Raw genomic sequence first — 18760 nt, 5'->3', positions numbered from 1 at the left:
TATAATAGTTTGAGCTTCGATCTAATAGAATATGTATTAATCTGAAATTTATATAATGATATTGAAACAGTATATTTTTGTTAAATTTAAAAACATTATTCAATCGCATTCTAGTAGCCAAATATATTATCAACAGCGGGATCTATCCATTGAACAACAAAACATTTTCAGATCTGAAAAGGATATGATAATTGTGAAACAGTACAAATTTGACAAACCTCGTTCACAATGAATTTGAACAATTGAATTTAGGATTTTTTGGATTTGAAATCTGAAATAATAGGTAGGCATGATAATTTGTTATAGGAAACAGTATTTTACTGTCAATTAACTTTTTTTGGAATAAATTTCATCTAGAGATTATGAGACATTTTAGAAAAATTTAGAAAATGACCAGAGCTGCTTTTTTTCTAAAATTTTTTGTAAACTAATTGTTTTTGTTTCACAATGTTCAAATAAACACTGACTTTAGGATTTGTCTAGTAACGCCAATGACCGTTCCCCTTTTTTGACGTGGAAAGTTCTGATTTTTCAACAAAAAATTTTTAAAAAAAGTTCATGAATTAAATTAAATTTATTTCACTGTTTTTGAGTGCAAAACCTAAAGCAAAAACCGAGGAATTCAAAAAAAATGAGGTTTTAGGGTTTTTGAAAACAATTTTGCAAACAAAATAAACATATTTGCAATTGACAAAATTCCACTGCTTCACTCATTTTATTTGAGAAACTGAAACAAAACGGTGTCAATATCGTTGGGTAGACCATGGTTTTGATTGTATCGTCTGGTTTGGACAGTCATTTCATTAAATTTGAACTTCAGTAAGAATAATCTGGTTTTCAAACATTGAAAAAGTACTGAAAAATTGTATGTAACATTTTTTTATTTCATTTTCCAAGTGTTTCAAACAAAAAATAGTGAGTTGAAAAATTTCTGCTAAAATGTTGGAGTTTTTTGGGACTGATATATTTTCATGGGAGTTAAAAAACCCTGCTAAAGTGAAAAAAGTATTTGACAGGACCTTTTTCACATTATTCAATTCAATCAATTGAGAAATGACTCATGTCTCACAGTACAAAATGATATCGTTTTGTTTCAGTTTCTCAAATAAAATGAGTGAAACAGTGGAATTTTGTCAATTGCAAATATATTTATTTTGTTTGCAAAATTGTTTTCAAGAACCCTAAAACTTCATTTTTTTTGAATTGCTCGGTCTGTGCTTTAGGTTTTGCACTCAAAAACAGTGAAATAAATTTAATTTAATTCATGAACTTTTTTAAAGATTTTTTCTTGAAAAATCAGATTTTTTTAAATTTATATTTTATTTTATTGACTTGAAACAGCAAAAAAAAGTTCAATGAGAAATATTTTATTCAGGATACTTCAACAGTTTTTGAGTGATATTTTTGGTCGAGACCACAAAGTATGATCTTTCCAAAACTCTATCTCTAAAGTTACTTTTCCCACAAATAGGCCGGGCCTTGCAGTTTTGGCTCAGCCCATGATAAAGTCCCAAGATTATGCCATGTAATACGGCCCGTTTTTTAAGTTTACAATAAAATTAAAACTGAAAAAATAAATTTGAGGTCATTAAAAAGGTATTTTTAAAACTGCAACTTTCATTTATTCAGAAGTAGTTTATTGAAAAAAATTTTAAACAATACAAATGTGCAAATAACTTTTGCAGTTTCACAATAACTTTATAAAAATTATATAATTTTTGCTGCTATTACAATGATTAAATAATGTTAGTAGCCTGAACACCTCCAGTCCAAATTCCTCCCTTCTTCAGTTTTCTCAGCTTATTTCGTCTTTCAAGCTGCTTTCCTTCATTCTTTTCGTAAGATACCAAGTGAACGATCCATTGAAGTGTTTTGCTGACGTCATCTTCCAATGACGTGTACAGATTGGCAATGCGGTTCTTTTCCTGGAAGATTTGTTTTCTTAATTTTTAATATATTACAAAAACGTTCTGAAAAATGTATGAGAAACTGTTTCATACATTTCATAAATTGTTGAACTTTTCGATAGAAGTGTTAAGCCTTTCAATGGTACAAAATATTTTTTAGAATTCTATAAAATACAATAATTTATATTATATTGCCAATGTAAAAAAATACCTTTAAAAAAAGAACCAAATTCTTTCCAGGCTTTTAAATCTCAGTAACATTTTCCAAATCCAAACAGAAAATTATTGGAATTTTTTTTAGTTAAAATATTTCTCAAACGAGTTCCAAATTAAATTACATAATGAAAACCGAAAAAAACATCTTCAAAACCACTTGTTTCAAAATCTAAATAAAATCTGTAAATATTCAGATAAGATTCAACTGAAACGTACAAATCAAGCAAATCAAATCAAAAAAGAAAAAAAATAATTTGGTAATTTATGAAACAGCAGATTTCCATTTTGCAAACCAAAACTTTCTTGTCTCAATATTTTTTTTCAAATCCCTAGCTTTCTAAAAACACTCTGAAACATGTGAAAATTCTGTGAGAAAATCACATTTACCTGCAATCTAGTAATATCGATATCCTGCACAATTTCCGATAATTTTCTCAAAGCTTCTGGCAAATTTTTGATAATTCGTTCAACTCTGAACTTTGAATTGTCCACGTGATGGGATAGCCGTTGATGGAATTCCATTATATCTGCCTGAAAGTTTTTGCCATCTTCAACAATTGAAAATTGTATATTTCATAATTTCACGACACTGGGGAACAGTGTCAATTTTTTAAAGCCATAATGAAACATTTGAAAAAAATTCAATTGAGCTACTATTTACTACTACTACTGATATTGAGACATTTTTTAAGCATTTTTTTGTGTAAAAAAAAATTAGCGAACTTTTTTTTTTGATTTCCGTCCAACACAAGAGTGTAGTAACAGGAATACTCATACTTATGTCAACACCTTGAAACAGTTAGAATTTTTTGAAATTAAAAAAAAATTAAAAAGATTTACCCGAACTCCAGCCGTCTGCTTTTCTGACCATTTTTCCACGTTCTCCCAAATCTCCGATTTACTCAATTTGTCGTTTTGAATAATCGAAAAAAACTCTTGACGATTAAGCTCGTCTATTCCTGGAATCTTTGGTTTTTTTGTTTTCACATTATTTGGAGTTTTTTTGTGGCATGCTATTAAAGTATATTGAAACAGTATTTTAAAAAATTTATTTCAAAACGGCTATCAAATTGAAAGTTTAAAAATATCTCTAAATTTCTAGTGACCTTTTTATGTCGACATACAGTATAAAAGTTGATATATTTGCTATTGTCAATTTCAAAATTATTAGATAAATATTTAAAATTTTCACAGCATCGATGCATTTTGGACATGTGTTACATTAAAATCATAAACATTATTCCATAATATCAAAACTTATTCAATTATTTAGTGAACAAATATTACGTTTAAAAAACTTTGAATATAATCTGAAACAGTACACACCTTTTTAAACTTATTTTGAGTTTGTCGAGACAAAATCTTAATGTTAAGCAAAATGAACACATTTTTTCGCAGATTCAGAAAAATTATATTATGTTTTCGATAATGTCGAAAAATATTGTGCATTCACTGTAATCAACTTCTAAACGTAAATATAAGTTTTATTTTTTTGTTTTCATTATCTCAAAATATTAGGTTGAGCAAAAAGTCTTTGCAACATTTTGAATTTTTTTTGGAAAGAGTATTTATTAAAAGCGAACATGATTCAATGGGTAATACATTTACCATTAGTGTCTATGGCTTCTTGCCAACCCAACGGACGTTGAGCAATACCCTCCGCACAGAACTCCTGAGATTAGGAGACAAAGAAGTCGTCCAACAACGTTTCGACGACCTTTTGATCATGAAACTTCTGTCCGACAAGGTGATTCTGGAGTGAGCGGAACAAATGGTAATCAGTAGCGGACATGTCCGGCAAATACGGTGGGTGAGACAAAACTTGGATTCCAAGTGTCTGGAGCTTCTGGCGGGTCCTCAAAGCTGTATGCGGTCTTACGTTGTCATAGAGCAGCAACAATTTTGATCCTCCTAGGGTGATGTAATCGATGAGCATAGATCACCTTATCCAATTGAATAGAGTACAGGCCAGCGTTGATTTTAACGAAAACCTGGAAGAAGCTCTCTGAAAATAACACGCTTACTGCCCCGCCAAATTGAGAGAAGCACTTTTTCTCGTAAAGTTCTCTTTTGAGGTCAGGTTTCACGGTTTCACGGTTTCCTCGACCGGGGCCCACTGTTTCTTTCTGGTATGGTTAACCTACAATACCCATTTATCATTTCCAGTAATAAAATCCCTAACTCAGCCCGTCGTTCGTTTTCTAGTGAGCAGCGAAAGAGAGTGGTCACAACGCAAAATTTTCTGAGAATCGGACAATTGAGAGGAACGAGTTGACCAAACTTTGGAACCCTTCCGGTTTCGTGGAGATGGTTGATGATGGTTATTTGGGGATGCTTGAGAGTCGCAGAAAGTTCGCGGTACGTTGCTCGTAGATCATCTTCCAGGGCTCTCGAAATATCCTCATCGATATTCCAACGAGAGCGACCGGAGCTTGGTTTATCATCGAGGTCGTATGTCTTTTTCGTGAACTTTTTGAATCAAAACTTCATGGTATTATAGGTGACAGAGTTCTTGCCTAACACTGCACACGTGTTACGTCGAGCTTCGTTGCACTTGCAGCCTTGGAGGAACTCGTACAGAAAAACTCCTCGGAGCGCGTGGCGTTTGGCGAGCAAATTCTCGGTCATTTTGAACAGGACCCAAATGTTTTTTCAAATGCATTAAACATGCACATCACGTACTATACCAACAAAAAAACAAAATGGGAAAAAAACAAGTTAACGCTGAGAAATGAAGAAAAATACAAATTTTGCAAAGACTTTTTGCTCAACATCAACAAAAAAAAACAGAAAATTATTTCAGCTGTTTTTGAAACAGCATAAAATTACCAGTTTTTACGCGTTCTCAGAAAAAAAAAATTCTCAGAAAAAAAAAATTCTCAGAAAAGTCCCGACTAACCTCTTAAAAACGGCAATCTTTGCTCAATTTTTGCATTATAAGTGTTTTGAGTCCTCGTTGGAACCGTAATTGGCTCAACCTGCGCCACCGGAGCCACAGTGGTTACTGTAGGTAGTTCAGTAGAGACTCCAATAGTGAATGATTGAATTACAGCAGCCAGGCTGAATACAGGTAACAGAAAAAATAAGAACATTTTTTAGAGTTCAAGTGGTAGAGAAAGCGGAGGGAACACTAAAAAGCGAACTTTGAAGCATTGAAGGGGTCAACATAAGTCTCCAGGCTAATGTTATAAGCCGTTAGACAAATAAATACACCTGGCGGGGAGAACGGCTTTCACACCTTTTCTTAGAGATACATTTTGTATGCATTTGAGTGCTACTGGGGAGGTGAAAGAGTACATAAATAGAATAATAGTCTGTGCAATGTTTGACAGGTTGTTGAACACCTGGGGGAGACAAATATTTTGACCGGGCGTTTGGCTGGAACAGAGCAAAAAGTGTTGTCAAACTGTTCAATTTTTAGAATAAAAAATATATAAAACTTATAAGAAAAAAAAACTTATAATTCTGTTGATCAGTTTATTTTTATGTTGGTGAATAAAAACACATAGTGAAACATGATTTTTATAAAACATGGAAAATTAAAAAAAAAATTTTTTTTTTGATTAACCAAAAGATGAGCACTTTTGTTTACAGCAGCAGACATCTTGAGGGTCTACTTCAAGTCAGAAAACTATGAGTAAAAATATTTTCTAAACGTATTTTTCTGTATTTTTTATTAAATAACTTCATTTTTAATCTACTGGGAAATCGAAAATTTATCAGTGATATTTTAAAAAATCTAGACTCAATTTTGGGTTGAATCGGAGCTGAAAGTGTTGTCGAAGTTCAATGTCAAATTTCCTTCATTTTTTTTATATGATCCCAGGATTAAAAAATTTTCAACTTACATGGTTAAAAGTACATAATAAAACGGAACATTTTTTTTTTTTGATAATTAAAATCAAAATCTAATTTTTCGTTTTTCGATTAAAAAAATTACGAAAATTAATAATTCACGCTTAGCAAATTGATACAACTTGATGATTGCTCCCAGCACCGGAAAACTTGCGGGTTTTCTACTTTAAACTGTGTGAGTTAACCCATGAGATGTCGGGTGCTGTGTGAAACACCATATTCTTTTTAAACGTTATTTTTTAATATAGAACATTATATTATACATAATAAAAATTAGTTGTGAAACTCTCTCGAAGTGATCATTAATTTAAAAAAAAGTGACAATTGTGCACAAGCCATAAAAATTTACAGTTTAAGAATTTTTATACTTTTTAAAAATTCACAAAATTTAAAAATATAGGCCACAAAAAATATTGAATTGAAAATGTTTATTCAATAAATCTAAATCTTACCTGTTACTGGTTTTTAAGAGGAATTTGTTTTACGAAATTTAAATATTCAGCCAAAATAAATATACAGCGTCGACGGCAAGCCGAAATTTTCTATAGAACGTTTTATATTATGCTTGAATATTTAATGAATACCTATAACCATTTGTACTGCTGGTTTTAAGCTGGACACATTTTGTATAGTGCTGAAACAATTTAAAAATATTAAATTTTCCCATCATGTTTCATTAACTCTGTTAATATCGACAAACTGGAATTTTTCATTAGAATGCTGAATTCACTATTCTTTGTAATTTTCAACGTCAGCAAATGAACAATGCGCCTCCTAAATATGTGCGTTTAAAAATTAAAAAATAAAGTTTAAACAAATAAATAAATAAATAAAGTTAAATAAAGTTTTAAAAAGTTTAAAAGGTTAAAAAATAAAGCAATTCAAATAATAAACATTTGGCGTTTACTTTTTAACATCATGAAACAGTAAATTATTTGACAATGATTTATTAAAAATCCATGTATAGTTTCCAAATGAATGTAATTTGAAACCGCCTTTTATTAATCTCATGATAATTTTCATCATTACAAAAGTTAGAAACTGAACTTATTGAAAATATGAACAAGTTAATTGTAAACATTAGTATTTCGGTTTAAATAATTCAAATATATTGCATGGCATTGAGCACACATTTATTGTAACAAGATTTAAGTTAAAATGAATTTTCAATAATTCCATAGTTGTCGAACTCAATTTTCATTTGATGGCCCATCACACAACCGGATCTCATTGCAAAAATCATTCGTTTGAATAGATTTACATCACTGATTTTGCAAGTTGGCTGGTTTTTCAGTTCGTTCACAAAGCAAGGTAGGTACACAGTAATCCTATTGCAATCATCATCATCGAATTTCTTGAAATTCTTGTAACTTGGAGCAGGATCACAAGAATCAAAAATCTTGCGTAAAACTCCATTCCCAAGACATGGCTCCAGTTTTCCATGAAGTACGTCTAGAATCCAACGTTGATTGAACAAATATGACTGCAAAATTCTTGAACTATTGCAATTTAAGAATCCAGAACAATCTAGGACGTGAGTGACTTCTTCGATTAGTGCAAGATTTTCTGATTTCTCAGGACGGGGAATTTCATCAATTCTTGTGAAAAGACGTGGATTCTGAAAAGGGCATACGATTGAAAATAAATTAGCAGCACCCTACATCATGCGGGTTGGCTATGCGACTAGTCTTAGCCAGAGCCTGCTAAATGTGGGGCGCTCCTGAATCAATGACTTACCCTAACACAATTCATTATCGATTTGTATTCCACTTGACATTGCTCATTAGTGACAATTGGTGGAGGGGTACCCCATTGCCCGGAGACCAGAGGTAACAGGAAAAGAATGTAGAAAATCATGATTTATTTTTTTCTGTTTCAGAACGGTCTTATATATTTTTGAAAAACAATTGAATCGGTACTTCTTTGTTTGTATCAATTTTAAAGTTTAATATAACATCTGACTCATTTTCCCGAAGAAAAGTTTTTTTCAATTGAAAACGTATTAATTCAGAACAATTTTTTCACTGTTTCGGTGTTAAATTAAAAAAACACCGGAAAATTTTTCCAGTTACAGTTTCTTTCCTTGTTCCATCCAAAAATATAGTTAACGTTTCTGGAAAAATATCGCCTTAAGTTAAATATTATTTAAACGTTCTTACAATGTAGTACTAGGCAAATTCATATTTTATTACTACGTTACCCACTAAAGTACTGTGACTTACTATTAGAAATGTGCCCAAATAAACTAATTTTGTGATAACCCCTGTAAAACTTCTCAGCTTTAGCTGAAATCTCCAAAACGCGGAGTATTACGTGGCAAGAAATTTCGATAAATGCTCAATTTGAAATATTTTAGTGTTGTATCTATTTTTATTGTACTATCACTGTTTTGTAAGTTTAGATAATTTTTAAGCCAAACGCTCAGATATCAGGGTTTTAAATGCACTGAATTAGTTTCCATCTCGTATCAAAATATTGAGTTTAATTTTTGTACATGAAAACTTATATACAACTTGAAACGGTTGTCAACTTTTTTTAAAGCATAATCACTTTCTACTACATCATAAATATAAAAAATTACACACACAATCAATAATTTATCCAAATAATTGCAAATTTCAATATTTATGATATCCAGGCACAAAATAGACGTTAGTACTTCCCATACTCAATGGATGAAGGAACATTGTAGCACAGATGATCAATGTGAATAGGACGGCAGCAAGCGACATTCCTGAAAATTGATTTAGATATGGTAAATGTGACTCTCAAAATGAAATTGATGGGTTGTCGTGCTTCGAAATCAACTAAAACGAAGAACGGCAGATGCGAGTAGTGTATTTGAAACAGTAAAAAAAAATAGTAAATATGAAAATGTTCATAATTATCATAAGTCATAGTTTGGATTATTATGAAAACAAACGTACACTTATGCTCATTTTAACTACTCAACTAATAGTAAACTAAATACTGAGTCCTTATGAAAACTATGTGAAACCGCATAATATTTTTTCTTGTTATATATTTTTCTCAATTCTCACCTTCTGCAAATTGAATATTATAATTTGGCATCAATCTCTTTTCACACGAAAGTGGAGAATATGGTTTGTGGAACATTTCTGGCAGGTTAACAGTATCCAATTCCAGATTTCCAGAAATAAAAACTGGAAATTCATTTCCCGTAATCTTGACATCCTTATTCCAATCCACAAATCCACGCATATCACGGAGTCTTGTATTGTTGAGAATAACGAGTCCAGGGAATGAATTATGAGTTTTAATACTGACAAGATTTGGCATTTGAGGCATTCGATTGAATGGAGAATTGATTAGTGAAAGGGTTCCACGGATTTCACGCTGCAAAAAATAAAAATGCGGTTTCAGATTCTTTATTTTAGAAATTCAACATTACTCAGATAGATAACACTTAGAACAGAATTCGAGAAATTTCATCATTTGATAAAAAGTACAGAGTGCCTGCGCCCGGAAGATGTCGGACGCTGCATTTTCAGAAACCAACATACATGTCACCTTACCAATTTCTCAAAATTTGCAGCTTTCAAATTAATCACTCTCAAATGCAAATTTCCATGAAACACTTGACACCAGTTAGGCCACTCGAGGTAGTTCTGAGCGTCACGTTTCAAATTTTTAATGTTGCAGTGGAATTGGTTCGGGATTCCATCTGAAATACAGTTATCTAAATATCTAATTGGAAATTTTTTTTTAAATAAGCGTTACCTGTATCACAAGAGCTTCCAACTTGAGCCAAGACAACCAGAGGGAGCAGTAGAAAATTTAGAATGCAAAACTGAAACATACCTTCAATTGTTCGATTTTCTAGAAAAAAAAGTACTCACCATTCTGATTGTTGATTTGTCCAGGAAATAAATTATATATTGCGTATGAATTTGAAACGTCGTGGAAAATGTGCCAAAAAACGTTCGATCAAAAAGTTCACGGAAAATGTTTGTTTCTTTGTTATCAAAATAAATTGATAAATCATAATTTTAGATTTATACAGTTTTATCATAGAAAAGTTCAATTTGCACCCGAAAAAATATTCCAAGTGTTTCAGAATATTGTTATCAAAATTTTATTTGAAAGCATAATATTGGGATTGATGCAGTTTCACTTTAATTTAAATATTTAAATAGATTTCGATTTACCACTTAAATGAAATATCAAACAAAGCAAAAACAAAATGACCCCAGTAATTTGAAAACATGTTTAAACCTAATATTTCACTTCGACATTTTTTTTCGAATAATGTAATAGTTTTAAAAAATGTTGAATCATTATTTTCTTCTAAAAACGTTTTTTTTTCTATTATTTGAAAATGACAAGTTCATTAAAATAAACTGTGCGGTCAACATTTTTTGACTTCAAATTAGAAAAATACAATACCAAATGTTTCATAGTTGCAGCGGCCGACATCTATCGGGTTTGAAAACTAGGTAGATGTCGGGTGCTTGTCAGACTTCCCAATCACTGCTATTCCTAGCAAAATTTCGTTACATTCGCCGCGTCAGCACCACCCGAATATATTGTTCTCCCTAATATTTACCGACACATTTCGGCCTCTCCAATCCAAATTTAAAAGAGTATATTTAATTTTTACTCGGAACAATCTTTGCTCTTTTCAACACAATTGATTCTTTGATTTTCAGATGGGCTTCCCCTTTCGCCAATTTTCTCCCGAACTGCTCAAAAAGTTTGCATAACGTGCACGCAAAGTTTTCGATTTTGATCTTTGCGTACTTTGCACCCAATAGAAATATTGAAATTTGCAAACGTGACAATCTGAAAAATATGAGAGTTCAATTGACAAGTGACGATGTTTTTAATAAATTTTTTAACGGAAAATGTTTTTGGTTTTTATCTCCAAGAAGATTGCAGAAAGTTTTGTTCCGGTCCAGAAGAATTTAGCGTGGTTTGGAGCCAAAGAATCATTTTTTGAAAACGCCACAAAAAATTACAGTAGGTAAAAACGTTCTGGAAAATAAATAATCTAAAGGTTCAATCGAGCTATAATTCATACGTTTTGCTTACAACTCAAAATTTTACACAGATTTACTGCGTTAACGTTCATTTCTAAAGATACTCATTCGAACAAGGCAAGTTATTGACAATGAGAAAATACACCTGTTTCATATAAACGTTGTGAAATAGCACAATTTTTTTTTCTTCAAACTATGTCAAACAATTTCTACAGTTTTTGTATCTTTTTCATCTTATATCTTATATCTTTGAAAATGCTATAGTTTGGGTTACTATTCAAAAATATTTTACAGAAGAGTTTTTAAATTTTAAATAAGAAAAAAAACTAACTGATCCTGAAACCAGCATCCTAGATTTAAAACCTAATTAGTTATATACTTTTTCAAATCACCGAGAAAAATCTAATTAAATTTTTTTTGGTTAGTTTGCTCAACCAAATATCAACTTTCAACAACTTGCAATTTATTCTACTATTTCTCATTGTTAATTAACGCTTGCCCAAAAAAACTACCACTCAGTAGGCTTAGGATACCTTCAAATTCGATCAAATATTCTCTAAAATATTTCTGTTTCACATTGTTTTGAAATCGATAAATCATTCTTACCATTGGTTACCATTGCTAACAGATTTTTTTTCAGCTGCATTGAAGAGAAAAATTGCATTATCAGGTTAAATAAAAAATTTCAATCCAAAATTAAAACAACTGAGCAATATGATTGATCAAATGGCATATTCATGCCAGTTGTGAAACATATCCGGTTTTTTAAACCAAATCTTACGGCCATTTTTATTTCCATTGCTTTAGGGAATTCTAATTTTGTTTTTAATGTTATTCAAATTGAGTTTTCATATTTCTCACAATCAGCATTTTGACACTGTAAATTCAAAGTGTCCAATCGCTTCAAGACTGTTTTTTACAAATTCAATCGACACCACTTGATTTCTATTTTTTATTCAATAAAACCATGACAAAATTTGACTGAATGCCTAAAAAATCCGAATTCTGAGAAATTCGGTGCCTCTTTTTGAGATGTTACTGAGGTTTTTCAATTTCGGTTTTGACATTTATTATATACTTTTTCTTGATACAATACTTTGACACTATTTTTGAATTCGTGAAATCAAAACTCAAAAAAAAAAGACAATTGAAAAACCTTTGCAAGCCCTATATTTTTTAAGTGAAATCAAATTATCAAATTTTAAATCAATTCGGTTGAGCCACACTAAAATGGTAAAAGCAGGACCTTCATCACTACAAACTAACTAAAAAAACGCAGAATGTACTTACTCGTTGATTCCATTGAAATAATAATTATGGAAAATCACAAAACTTGGCGAACACAATGGGGTCGCACAATTGTGGAAATTTTGGAAATTTTTGTAAAAACATTTCCAGAAGAGTACTGTAGATTATCCTAGACTGTACGTACAACAAAAACAATGATTTGTTTTTTTTTTTGGAAAATAGAGGAATTAGTGTAATGCAGAGTTTTGAAAAATAGCTGGCGGCTCAATTTTTTGGTTTTTAGTAGATTTAAAAATTTTCTGACTGTTTCACTTATCTGATAAAGCTGGTGGTTAAAATAGAATTTAATGCACCTTCCGGAAATCAAGATTAATTGTAAAAATTCAACCCGTTTTATGAAATCTTCATACATTCTTCATTTAAGAACAATTTTCAATCTTCAAAAAGTATTTTCCAGATAAAACATAATTATACCGTTTCATTGATTACACAAGTATTTTGATACAAGTACTGTGCCATTAACTGATGTGTTCAACTTAAGTTGTTATATGGCTCGTTGAAAACAATTCACAATATAATTTACCGGCTTATCAAATCTACTATTTTTATTCGCAGGTTTTTAAACAAGCATTATTTTTCAAGTTTAGTTTTTAATTTTTCTAGCTCTGCATGCTTCCACACCTTCCTTCCGTTTGTATGGGGCACAAATTTTTCTGAACTCTTTGGTGTTTACGCTACATTACCAGATATTTGTATCAAACGTTGCTTATTTTTCTTTCTATGATTGTAATTTAAACTAAAAATATTATAAAATACATTTGAAAAAAATTGAGATTAACTCTCAAGATATAATAATGGTGTAAACCACAAAGAAAAAAAAATTAAATTAAAATTTCCGGGAACATTTTGTTATGATGCTAATTCCAGTAACATGAACACATTTATCGGAAATAAATAAAAATAACTGTACATTAATTTTCTGAAGTTCTACACCATTTCATTTTCTGGTGCAGCATGTGGCCTCTCGTGGCTATTCAAAGTTTTTTTCTGAGTTGGATTTAGAAACCTATTTATATGTCTTGTAGTATTCTAATTGCTGGATTTTTTCCAAAGTAATATTAGGATTTTTTACCCGGTTTACAGTACATCTATTGTTCAATATGTCCAAAACTTTCCATCGTTCATATTGCTGTTTAAACAATGCACTTGAACTGAGCTCTACATAAACACCAGATGAAACAATTTTCAAAAATATTTTCTGTAGAATGGTAGCAAACAGCTTTTGTTTTCTGGTTTCATTCTAAATATTAAAACAAATTTAATTTTTTTTTGAATTTACTCAAATGCCAACCAATTTCCATTGAATGTCAAAAAAATTTGTGTTATATGAAAAATATGGAATATTTATCATTCTGTAATGCATTAGAATTTTTTCTATGGGAATTGTTCCTGAATCGCTAATGTAATCTTAACATTTTCTTCCAAAAATAAATTTTTACCATAGAAAAAATGAAACAGACAATTTTTTTTTTCGTAAAACTGAGGTTACACATAAAAAAGACAATTGAAACTGTTTATTGAATACACACAAACTTGGAAAATAGCATTTTCGCATAAACGAGTGGTTGAAAATTGAATGGTAACCTTTTGTGAAAAAATCATGTCCCAGTCAAAAATATTTGTGGCTTAAAAATAATGGCGATTCTAGTGATTAAATACTGTTGGTTAGCTCTTTTAAAAATATTTTGAAACTGTAGAACTATCAGTAACGAGTTATAAGCTCAAATAGCTACGGATTTCTCTTTTTGTTTTAACTTTTTCCCTCATTTTCTACGTTGTTTTTTTTCATTAATTTTTTTAGGAAATTCCCTAAATTCCAATTTATTCCCTGGATGTATATCCCCTATTCTCCAAATAATCTATTGTGAATGCCCGAATAATTTTCGAATTGCACTAGTTTCGAAAACGCACCGGAATTTGGGAGACCCAATAGATTTTATCGACTATTTTGAAGCTGACATTTCTTCTCCACTTCTTGTTTCTTTTTTTTCCGATTTGAAAAAGAAAATTGGAGAAGAGTTCAGATTCCGATTTTCGATGAGATCCGCTTTTTACATTTTTGTTCGTATTTCTTCGGGGAAAATCGATTTTTTGTATATTTTCAAAATATATAATTTTAAAAAAATTGAACAGTACTAATGAAAATAATTATCTGAAACTGTAAATATTTGAAAATTTCGAAATTAAGCACACGATACATGCCGGGTTAGTTACGAAAGTCGTATTTGTTACCCTTTGGTAAAAATTGCAATTTCAGTAAATTGTTAAACTCCTCCAAAGTGCTTAAATGTTAATGTATCACTTTGACAGCTTTTTCTAAAATACCATAAAGAAGATCGCGAATAACATTTAGACATTTATGAGATTAAATTGGAATTGTGAAACAGTCAAATTTTGGGAAATGTCAATTAAATTATTTTTTGTGAAATTACGAAAGTAAAAAAAAAACTTTCTGTTTTGATATGTTGTTAAATTTTGACAATAATTATAATTTTTAATAGATTTTTCCAGCAGAAAAACATATTTACCTTATTTTTCGGTTGAAATGTATGCGGTGAAATGTTACACTGCTAATTTTAGACTCGGCACTATTTATAAAAGTGTGCTGAAACAGTTGAATAATATAATTTTATAGGTTTCACAAAATAGGCTAATTCTGACAGTTTGTTGAGCTCCATTGACTTTCACCCATGCAATTTAAAAAAAATCTGCAAAACATACAAATAGTAGTGCATAGTGAGTAATGTCTGAAAGATTTCTGATTTGTGGTCGGCTTTAAATGTGCTCTGTGATTCAATTTTCTGTTTTTCTGATTGTTGTGCTGATTCATGATTGATCAGAACATAAATATCAAAACAAAAAAAATTCAATGAAGCTTGTACGGTTTTCTAATTAATCTGTTAATTATTACCGTCTGAACTTGAGTGAGAGTAAGCCACATAAAATTAATAATTGTTTTATAAAAGTTGCGAAACAGCAAATTTTTTCTCACATATTTTTTGACAGAGATTTCCGACACAGTGTTTCGTGTTTCAGGTTTTGCATATATCCGGCAGTGTTTTATTTCGATAGTTTTAACGTTAGTAGATGGTTGAAAAATACTACTTGAATATTTTGTTTGTTTTTTTTGGCATTCCTATACTTCTGCGTTTATTGTAATTTTTATTATAAAATTAAAAGAATAATCCGACAAATAATTGGTCACCTTTAATGAGAGCCCATAAGATCAAAACATATTCTAAAAATACATTGTTATCAAACGTAGTGCACATTTGGTACTAATAATCTTTGGCGTATTTTATGGCAGCTGAACACAACAATTCAATTCCCAGAATATTCTCTAGTTTGTTCTACTGATTCGGCTCAAACTGGATTCTAGTCTGTACTTGCTTTTATCTTTCTTTTTTTCAGAGAAATAAATTGATAAAGTCTATGGAAACATTTCATTGACAAAGGAACTGCAAAATAGTGAAACTGTGGCATTTTTACACGATCATGTTTTTTTGAAAAATTGTTAGCAAACACCGTTTTATTGAGTTGCAATACAATTAGTTGAGTTTTTTTGAAAAGTTTTGTATATTTCTTTATTTTTATGGCATTGGAGGAACCAGAACGAAAAATTATAGACACTCGTTTTTATGAGGAAGGGGTGAAACAGGAAAATTTTTTATCGTTTCAATAAGTTGAAATCTGGATTTTTCATTTGACACTTGAAAATGGGGATTCGAGATGTCTGTATTAATGAAAAATATTCGTGTGCGAGCTCTAGGCAGGTGGTAGGCATTTACGCGCCTATGTTTAATTAGATATATGTTTTTTATTTTTATTTTCTTTTTTTGCGTATTTAAAAATGCTTTTTTGAAAATCCCTTAAAATATCCCTCAGTACATTTTTTCGACTCAAAAAAGTAGCCAGAAGCGCTATTTAGATAATCCAGCTATGAATATAGTGAATTAGTTCGCGATCATTTACACCTTTTTTAGTACTAATCTGTGAACTATGATACTTTTTTTCCAAAAAATGATCTATTTCGGTTACATAGTGATTAAACAAGATTCATTTAATAAGGTCAATTGGCATTAAAAAACTTTTCTAGTTTCAGTACTATGATTTAAAATTCACAAGAATTTTCTCACCAATATATTGCTAATTTCTCAAACAACCATGAACAGGGCAACACAGGGGTTGTCGGAAATTCTAATGTTTGAACATTTTTCTCAATAAAATCAAAATCGCAATGTCTCATCACTTACTTTTCAAATTTACGAAACAGTATATAATTTTGTTAGCAAAAAGCACAAAACGGTAAAATTGAAATTTTTGATAGTTTTTTAAATCCTTCTTTCAATAAATAAGAGTTGAAACTGGTTTCTTGAAAAAAAAACAGTTTCCAAACATTTCGTTGTTCAACATGAAAAGTGTGAGTGAAAGGCTTATTTCTCTTAACGAACATGTGAAACAAGTGATAGTTATTTTTTGACTAATAAAAACAATCTATTGATATTGCAAAAGTTTATAACTTACTCATGAACACCATGAAACAGTGAAATATTTTATTATATTTTATAGAAAATTCTTGTTTCTCAATAAATATAATTTGAAACCGTTATTTTCTAAAATAATTTCCATCATTAGCTGTGGTTTATCCCCGGCATATGTGGCTGAATAGAGCGGATTAGCTCAAAATGTTATCAGTTTCCAATTTTAGTTATGATCTGTGATCCTTTTTGTGCCTGCTCTTCAACTTCCTGATCTTTTGGTTTTTTCAACCGGAAGTTGAACTATATAACTTTTTTTTTGAATATTCAGTGACAAAAAAAGGATTTGATTGAAGTTTGTATTTTGGACTCAGTATTAATAGAAACTATGAACAAGCAAATTTAACATTTTTCGATTTTCTGAACATCAACTACAAAAACCAAACTAAAAATAAAATTTTACCTTGAAATTAAAAAATAAAGGGAAAAACTTTTCGCAATAATAGTTTCTCAGAAAAAAAATCAAAAGAAGTTGTCGGATTCACCCAGTAGCTCAACTCAACGGTTACAACATAAGTGGAAAATCTGAAACAGTGACCAAAAAATCGAACAAATTTACGATCATCAATTAAAAAAGAGTAAAGTAAATCAATTTATGATTGTTTTGAAAGTCTATAAGCTAAGTTCAAAATTTAAACTAGAAAAGTTACACTTCATGTTTCAGGTTGGAATTATAGTCGCTCAAGAAAACAATAAACAATAGGCACTACATAACTGAACAAAAAATTCCGAACATTCTACTTCGAGATTTTTACATTTTCATTCTCAATTCAATGCTTTCAAGAAATTCCAAATTTTCAGCATTTCCCCCTAAAACTGATTTTTTGTGTGGTTAATTTTCCACGATCTAGAGCACTTTTTTGAAAGTTGCGAAACATTTGTCAAAGCATCTATTTCTTCTAAAGTCTACCAAGAAAAATGAACTATACCAAGGATTTTGAGAATATTATTATGAAGAAAATGAAACAGCAAAAAAAAACTTAGCAAATATTTGTTTCTTCAAGGAAATGTTATTTGAAAATCATCAATCAATTTAAAAAGATATTTGATCAAAATATTCAAAATTGCATGAAATAATAGAAGATTATATTCAAAATTTTCAAAAAGTTGAAAAAAAATCGTCCATCATGTTTCAACTGCCCAATAAAAAAATTTAACATATCATATACTTGTTTCGAGTGCAGTTATAAATGATATAAAATATATACACAAGTAAAACTGTTTGATGAAAAAAAAGTAATTTTTCTTTTTTTTAATAAATCGTGCAGTAATATTTAAGACACTTGTTGGAAAAATAAACTTAAATTCTGGATGAATGATCAAAATTCTGGTGTTAAATTTCAGGTGATCCTAAGATGGGGAAAAAATAATACTTGGGGAGTTCAATTGTAATGAAAAAAAAACTATTTTTAAATCGTTTATATCAAGAAGCCTAATAAGTCAGAAATACTTTTTTTTTCCAAAAAATGGATGTAAATCTATGAAAACTACCGTCATACTCATATTCAGTATTTCAACTCGGTGGTTACGCATTAAATGGAAATTCTGAAACAGTCGTGAAAAAAAAAATCTAAAATATTCGCGAAACTAATTTTCAGTAAAGAAACAGAAAAGGAAAACAGGAGTTGTGCTAAGTTAGAAATTGCTGACCATTTTGGGGCATAGTGTTTCATGGCGATAATAATTAAGCTGATCAATAAAATATATTTGAGCAATTCTTACTAGAGAATTCTTATTATTCGTACGATTCCGCAGAGACAATTCTCTGGAAATGTAAATCAGTTGAAATTGGCCGAACGTTCTCTTTTCGAATCTTTTGCATAAAATCCACAATTCGACGCAAATTTAGGCTTTGAAAATCTGTGCCTTTACACTTATTTTTCAACGTTGTGAAACATTTGTTGCAGGATGCGAATCAGTTATCAAAACCCGAAAA

General features: G+C 30.3%; 3 protein-coding genes and 75 non-coding genes across 78 annotated transcripts; 26 read left to right on the top strand and 52 right to left on the bottom strand.

Annotated features, from left to right (window-relative positions):
• Positions 1 to 3: 3 nt before the first annotated feature.
• On the bottom strand, positions 4 to 24 carry 21ur-2747. The gene has a single exon (NR_060227.1).
• 21ur-13491 lies at positions 7 to 27 on the bottom strand. Its single transcript, NR_060226.1, has one exon.
• A 105-nt stretch (positions 28 to 132) lies between these two features.
• 21ur-11169 lies at positions 133 to 153 on the bottom strand. Its single transcript, NR_060225.1, has one exon.
• 21ur-2263 lies at positions 136 to 156 on the bottom strand. Its single transcript, NR_060224.1, has one exon.
• A 327-nt stretch (positions 157 to 483) lies between these two features.
• 21ur-835 lies at positions 484 to 504 on the top strand. Its single transcript, NR_060223.1, has one exon.
• Positions 505 to 747: 243 nt separating this feature from the next.
• 21ur-1122 lies at positions 748 to 768 on the top strand. Its single transcript, NR_060222.1, has one exon.
• A 288-nt stretch (positions 769 to 1056) lies between these two features.
• On the bottom strand, positions 1057 to 1077 carry 21ur-6228. Its single transcript, NR_060221.1, has one exon.
• On the bottom strand, positions 1058 to 1078 carry 21ur-10508. The gene has a single exon (NR_060220.1).
• A 196-nt stretch (positions 1079 to 1274) lies between these two features.
• Positions 1275 to 1295, bottom strand: 21ur-13882. The gene has a single exon (NR_060219.1).
• A 300-nt stretch (positions 1296 to 1595) lies between these two features.
• Positions 1596 to 5253, bottom strand: srlf-27 (SXP/RAL-2 family protein Ani s 5-like cation-binding domain-containing protein). The gene is made up of 4 exons (NM_001028352.2): positions 5023 to 5253; positions 2964 to 3082; positions 2511 to 2654; positions 1596 to 1925 (listed from the first exon to the last, which is right to left on the bottom strand). Exons 1-4 carry the CDS (start codon positions 5213 to 5215, stop codon positions 1737 to 1739), a joined length of 645 nt encoding a protein of 214 aa, NP_001023523.1. The 5' UTR covers positions 5216 to 5253; the 3' UTR covers positions 1596 to 1736.
• Positions 1729 to 1749, top strand: 21ur-4541. The gene has a single exon (NR_060218.1).
• 21ur-2858 lies at positions 2036 to 2056 on the top strand. Its single transcript, NR_060217.1, has one exon.
• On the bottom strand, positions 2331 to 2351 carry 21ur-8423. The gene has a single exon (NR_060216.1).
• Positions 2414 to 2434, bottom strand: 21ur-2543. Its single transcript, NR_060215.1, has one exon.
• On the bottom strand, positions 2656 to 2676 carry 21ur-3886. The gene has a single exon (NR_060214.1).
• 21ur-12171 lies at positions 2659 to 2679 on the bottom strand. The gene has a single exon (NR_060213.1).
• On the bottom strand, positions 2686 to 2706 carry 21ur-6285. The gene has a single exon (NR_060212.1).
• 21ur-864 lies at positions 2856 to 2876 on the bottom strand. The gene has a single exon (NR_060211.1).
• On the bottom strand, positions 3091 to 3111 carry 21ur-2301. The gene has a single exon (NR_060210.1).
• 21ur-2918 lies at positions 3324 to 3344 on the top strand. Its single transcript, NR_060209.1, has one exon.
• Positions 3375 to 3395, bottom strand: 21ur-15517. Its single transcript, NR_060208.1, has one exon.
• Positions 3566 to 3586, top strand: 21ur-2424. Its single transcript, NR_060207.1, has one exon.
• Positions 4876 to 4896, bottom strand: 21ur-3237. The gene has a single exon (NR_060206.1).
• Positions 5254 to 5574: 321 nt separating the features above from the next.
• On the bottom strand, positions 5575 to 5595 carry 21ur-5830. The gene has a single exon (NR_060205.1).
• Positions 5596 to 5930: 335 nt separating this feature from the next.
• Positions 5931 to 5951, bottom strand: 21ur-5516. The gene has a single exon (NR_060204.1).
• A 740-nt stretch (positions 5952 to 6691) lies between these two features.
• On the top strand, positions 6692 to 6712 carry 21ur-1878. The gene has a single exon (NR_060203.1).
• A 194-nt stretch (positions 6713 to 6906) lies between these two features.
• On the bottom strand, positions 6907 to 6927 carry 21ur-11268. Its single transcript, NR_060202.1, has one exon.
• A 14-nt stretch (positions 6928 to 6941) lies between these two features.
• On the bottom strand, positions 6942 to 7840 carry ule-2 (Uterine Lumin Expressed/locailized). Its single transcript, NM_001083210.4, has 2 exons — positions 7716 to 7840; positions 6942 to 7596 (listed from the first exon to the last, which is right to left on the bottom strand). The coding sequence occupies exons 1-2, from the start codon at positions 7833 to 7835 to the stop codon at positions 7132 to 7134; spliced, it is 585 nt and encodes a 194-aa protein (NP_001076679.1). The 5' UTR covers positions 7836 to 7840; the 3' UTR covers positions 6942 to 7131.
• Positions 6980 to 7000, bottom strand: 21ur-10697. The gene has a single exon (NR_060201.1).
• A 54-nt stretch (positions 7841 to 7894) lies between the features above and the next one.
• 21ur-5040 lies at positions 7895 to 7915 on the top strand. The gene has a single exon (NR_060200.1).
• A 514-nt stretch (positions 7916 to 8429) lies between these two features.
• 21ur-10226 lies at positions 8430 to 8450 on the bottom strand. Its single transcript, NR_060199.1, has one exon.
• 21ur-5724 lies at positions 8433 to 8453 on the bottom strand. The gene has a single exon (NR_060198.1).
• A 107-nt stretch (positions 8454 to 8560) lies between these two features.
• On the bottom strand, positions 8561 to 9867 carry irld-4 (Receptor L-domain domain-containing protein). Its single transcript, NM_070371.2, has 5 exons — positions 9839 to 9867; positions 9720 to 9789; positions 9515 to 9663; positions 9020 to 9335; positions 8561 to 8712 (listed from the first exon to the last, which is right to left on the bottom strand). The coding sequence occupies exons 1-5, from the start codon at positions 9839 to 9841 to the stop codon at positions 8597 to 8599; spliced, it is 654 nt and encodes a 217-aa protein (NP_502772.1). The 5' UTR covers positions 9842 to 9867; the 3' UTR covers positions 8561 to 8596.
• On the top strand, positions 8572 to 8592 carry 21ur-9192. The gene has a single exon (NR_060197.1).
• On the bottom strand, positions 8761 to 8781 carry 21ur-9243. The gene has a single exon (NR_060196.1).
• Positions 8910 to 8930, bottom strand: 21ur-5675. Its single transcript, NR_060195.1, has one exon.
• 21ur-3736 lies at positions 8913 to 8933 on the bottom strand. Its single transcript, NR_060194.1, has one exon.
• On the bottom strand, positions 8914 to 8934 carry 21ur-12113. The gene has a single exon (NR_060193.1).
• A 226-nt stretch (positions 9868 to 10093) lies between the features above and the next one.
• On the top strand, positions 10094 to 10114 carry 21ur-3967. Its single transcript, NR_060192.1, has one exon.
• Positions 10115 to 11082: 968 nt separating this feature from the next.
• 21ur-3540 lies at positions 11083 to 11103 on the bottom strand. The gene has a single exon (NR_060191.1).
• On the bottom strand, positions 11086 to 11106 carry 21ur-10832. Its single transcript, NR_060190.1, has one exon.
• Positions 11107 to 11403: 297 nt separating this feature from the next.
• 21ur-7139 lies at positions 11404 to 11424 on the top strand. Its single transcript, NR_060189.1, has one exon.
• Positions 11425 to 11497: 73 nt separating this feature from the next.
• Positions 11498 to 11518, top strand: 21ur-1434. Its single transcript, NR_060188.1, has one exon.
• Positions 11503 to 11523, bottom strand: 21ur-8568. The gene has a single exon (NR_060187.1).
• Positions 11524 to 11590: 67 nt separating this feature from the next.
• On the top strand, positions 11591 to 11611 carry 21ur-10307. Its single transcript, NR_060186.1, has one exon.
• A 55-nt stretch (positions 11612 to 11666) lies between these two features.
• 21ur-3270 lies at positions 11667 to 11687 on the bottom strand. The gene has a single exon (NR_060185.1).
• Positions 11688 to 12574: 887 nt separating this feature from the next.
• 21ur-2412 lies at positions 12575 to 12595 on the top strand. Its single transcript, NR_060184.1, has one exon.
• 21ur-11790 lies at positions 12576 to 12596 on the top strand. The gene has a single exon (NR_060183.1).
• Positions 12597 to 12662: 66 nt separating this feature from the next.
• On the top strand, positions 12663 to 12683 carry 21ur-8875. Its single transcript, NR_060182.1, has one exon.
• A 62-nt stretch (positions 12684 to 12745) lies between these two features.
• 21ur-2913 lies at positions 12746 to 12766 on the top strand. Its single transcript, NR_060181.1, has one exon.
• A 636-nt stretch (positions 12767 to 13402) lies between these two features.
• 21ur-183 lies at positions 13403 to 13423 on the bottom strand. The gene has a single exon (NR_060180.1).
• Positions 13424 to 13676: 253 nt separating this feature from the next.
• Positions 13677 to 13697, bottom strand: 21ur-3040. Its single transcript, NR_060179.1, has one exon.
• A 215-nt stretch (positions 13698 to 13912) lies between these two features.
• 21ur-7669 lies at positions 13913 to 13933 on the bottom strand. The gene has a single exon (NR_060178.1).
• A 242-nt stretch (positions 13934 to 14175) lies between these two features.
• 21ur-14811 lies at positions 14176 to 14196 on the bottom strand. The gene has a single exon (NR_060177.1).
• A 384-nt stretch (positions 14197 to 14580) lies between these two features.
• Positions 14581 to 14601, top strand: 21ur-7590. Its single transcript, NR_060176.1, has one exon.
• Positions 14602 to 14607: 6 nt separating this feature from the next.
• Positions 14608 to 14628, bottom strand: 21ur-5391. The gene has a single exon (NR_060175.1).
• Positions 14609 to 14629, bottom strand: 21ur-9799. Its single transcript, NR_060174.1, has one exon.
• Positions 14630 to 14643: 14 nt separating this feature from the next.
• 21ur-10301 lies at positions 14644 to 14664 on the top strand. Its single transcript, NR_060173.1, has one exon.
• A 120-nt stretch (positions 14665 to 14784) lies between these two features.
• On the top strand, positions 14785 to 14805 carry 21ur-3418. Its single transcript, NR_060172.1, has one exon.
• A 27-nt stretch (positions 14806 to 14832) lies between these two features.
• Positions 14833 to 14853, bottom strand: 21ur-4923. The gene has a single exon (NR_060171.1).
• Positions 14854 to 15195: 342 nt separating this feature from the next.
• 21ur-5607 lies at positions 15196 to 15216 on the bottom strand. The gene has a single exon (NR_060170.1).
• Positions 15200 to 15220, bottom strand: 21ur-13075. The gene has a single exon (NR_060169.1).
• A 138-nt stretch (positions 15221 to 15358) lies between these two features.
• On the top strand, positions 15359 to 15379 carry 21ur-5489. The gene has a single exon (NR_060168.1).
• On the top strand, positions 15360 to 15380 carry 21ur-14116. Its single transcript, NR_060167.1, has one exon.
• A 497-nt stretch (positions 15381 to 15877) lies between these two features.
• On the bottom strand, positions 15878 to 15898 carry 21ur-4040. The gene has a single exon (NR_060166.1).
• A 527-nt stretch (positions 15899 to 16425) lies between these two features.
• On the top strand, positions 16426 to 16446 carry 21ur-11703. Its single transcript, NR_060165.1, has one exon.
• A 316-nt stretch (positions 16447 to 16762) lies between these two features.
• Positions 16763 to 16783, bottom strand: 21ur-4080. The gene has a single exon (NR_060164.1).
• A 310-nt stretch (positions 16784 to 17093) lies between these two features.
• 21ur-1707 lies at positions 17094 to 17114 on the bottom strand. The gene has a single exon (NR_060163.1).
• Positions 17115 to 17291: 177 nt separating this feature from the next.
• Positions 17292 to 17312, bottom strand: 21ur-2334. The gene has a single exon (NR_060162.1).
• 21ur-12479 lies at positions 17295 to 17315 on the bottom strand. The gene has a single exon (NR_060161.1).
• Positions 17316 to 17370: 55 nt separating this feature from the next.
• Positions 17371 to 17391, bottom strand: 21ur-13244. Its single transcript, NR_060160.1, has one exon.
• 21ur-10264 lies at positions 17372 to 17392 on the bottom strand. Its single transcript, NR_060159.1, has one exon.
• A 132-nt stretch (positions 17393 to 17524) lies between these two features.
• On the top strand, positions 17525 to 17545 carry 21ur-4058. The gene has a single exon (NR_060158.1).
• Positions 17546 to 17726: 181 nt separating this feature from the next.
• Positions 17727 to 17747, bottom strand: 21ur-9267. The gene has a single exon (NR_060157.1).
• A 250-nt stretch (positions 17748 to 17997) lies between these two features.
• 21ur-241 lies at positions 17998 to 18018 on the top strand. Its single transcript, NR_060156.1, has one exon.
• A 93-nt stretch (positions 18019 to 18111) lies between these two features.
• Positions 18112 to 18132, top strand: 21ur-3888. Its single transcript, NR_060155.1, has one exon.
• A 179-nt stretch (positions 18133 to 18311) lies between these two features.
• On the bottom strand, positions 18312 to 18332 carry 21ur-5342. Its single transcript, NR_060154.1, has one exon.
• Positions 18333 to 18725: 393 nt separating this feature from the next.
• 21ur-3690 lies at positions 18726 to 18746 on the bottom strand. Its single transcript, NR_060153.1, has one exon.
• Positions 18747 to 18760: the final 14 nt, after the last annotated feature.

The sequence above is a fragment of the Caenorhabditis elegans genome, chromosome IV, assembly GCF_000002985.6.
Source record: "Caenorhabditis elegans chromosome IV".
In the NCBI taxonomy this organism is placed as follows: domain Eukaryota; kingdom Metazoa; phylum Nematoda; class Chromadorea; order Rhabditida; family Rhabditidae; genus Caenorhabditis; species Caenorhabditis elegans.
Note: the sequence above shows the minus strand (reverse complement) of the source record. Positions and strands in the feature narration are given on the sequence as shown.

What these genes read in the sequence shown, in the direction of transcription:
- srlf-27 (NM_001028352.2), bottom strand. Translation starts at nt 5,215, where the DNA reads ATGTTCTTATTTTTTCTGTTACCTGTATTCAGCCTGGCTGCTGTAATT. An exon ending in AGCAGACGGCTGGAGTTCGG is followed by an intron (nt 2,655 to 2,963) that starts GTAAATCTTTTT and finishes AAAAACTTTCAG; the next exon opens with GCAGATATAATGGAATTCCA. An exon ending in TCGATATTACTAGATTGCAG is followed by an intron (nt 1,926 to 2,510) that starts GTAAATGTGATT and finishes CAAATCTTCCAG; the next exon opens with GAAAAGAACCGCATTGCCAA.
- ule-2 (NM_001083210.4), bottom strand. Translation starts at nt 7,835, where the DNA reads ATGATTTTCTACATTCTTTTCCTGTTACCTCTGGTCTCCGGGCAATGG. An exon ending in CGATAATGAATTGTGTTAGG is followed by an intron (nt 7,597 to 7,715) that starts GTAAGTCATTGA and finishes TGCCCTTTTCAG; the next exon opens with AATCCACGTCTTTTCACAAG.
- irld-4 (NM_070371.2), bottom strand. An exon ending in CTGCAAATTTTGAGAAATTG is followed by an intron (nt 9,336 to 9,514) that starts GTAAGGTGACAT and finishes TATTTTTTGCAG; the next exon opens with CGTGAAATCCGTGGAACCCT. An exon ending in TAATATTCAATTTGCAGAAG is followed by an intron (nt 8,713 to 9,019) that starts GTGAGAATTGAG and finishes ATCAATTTTCAG; the next exon opens with GAATGTCGCTTGCTGCCGTC.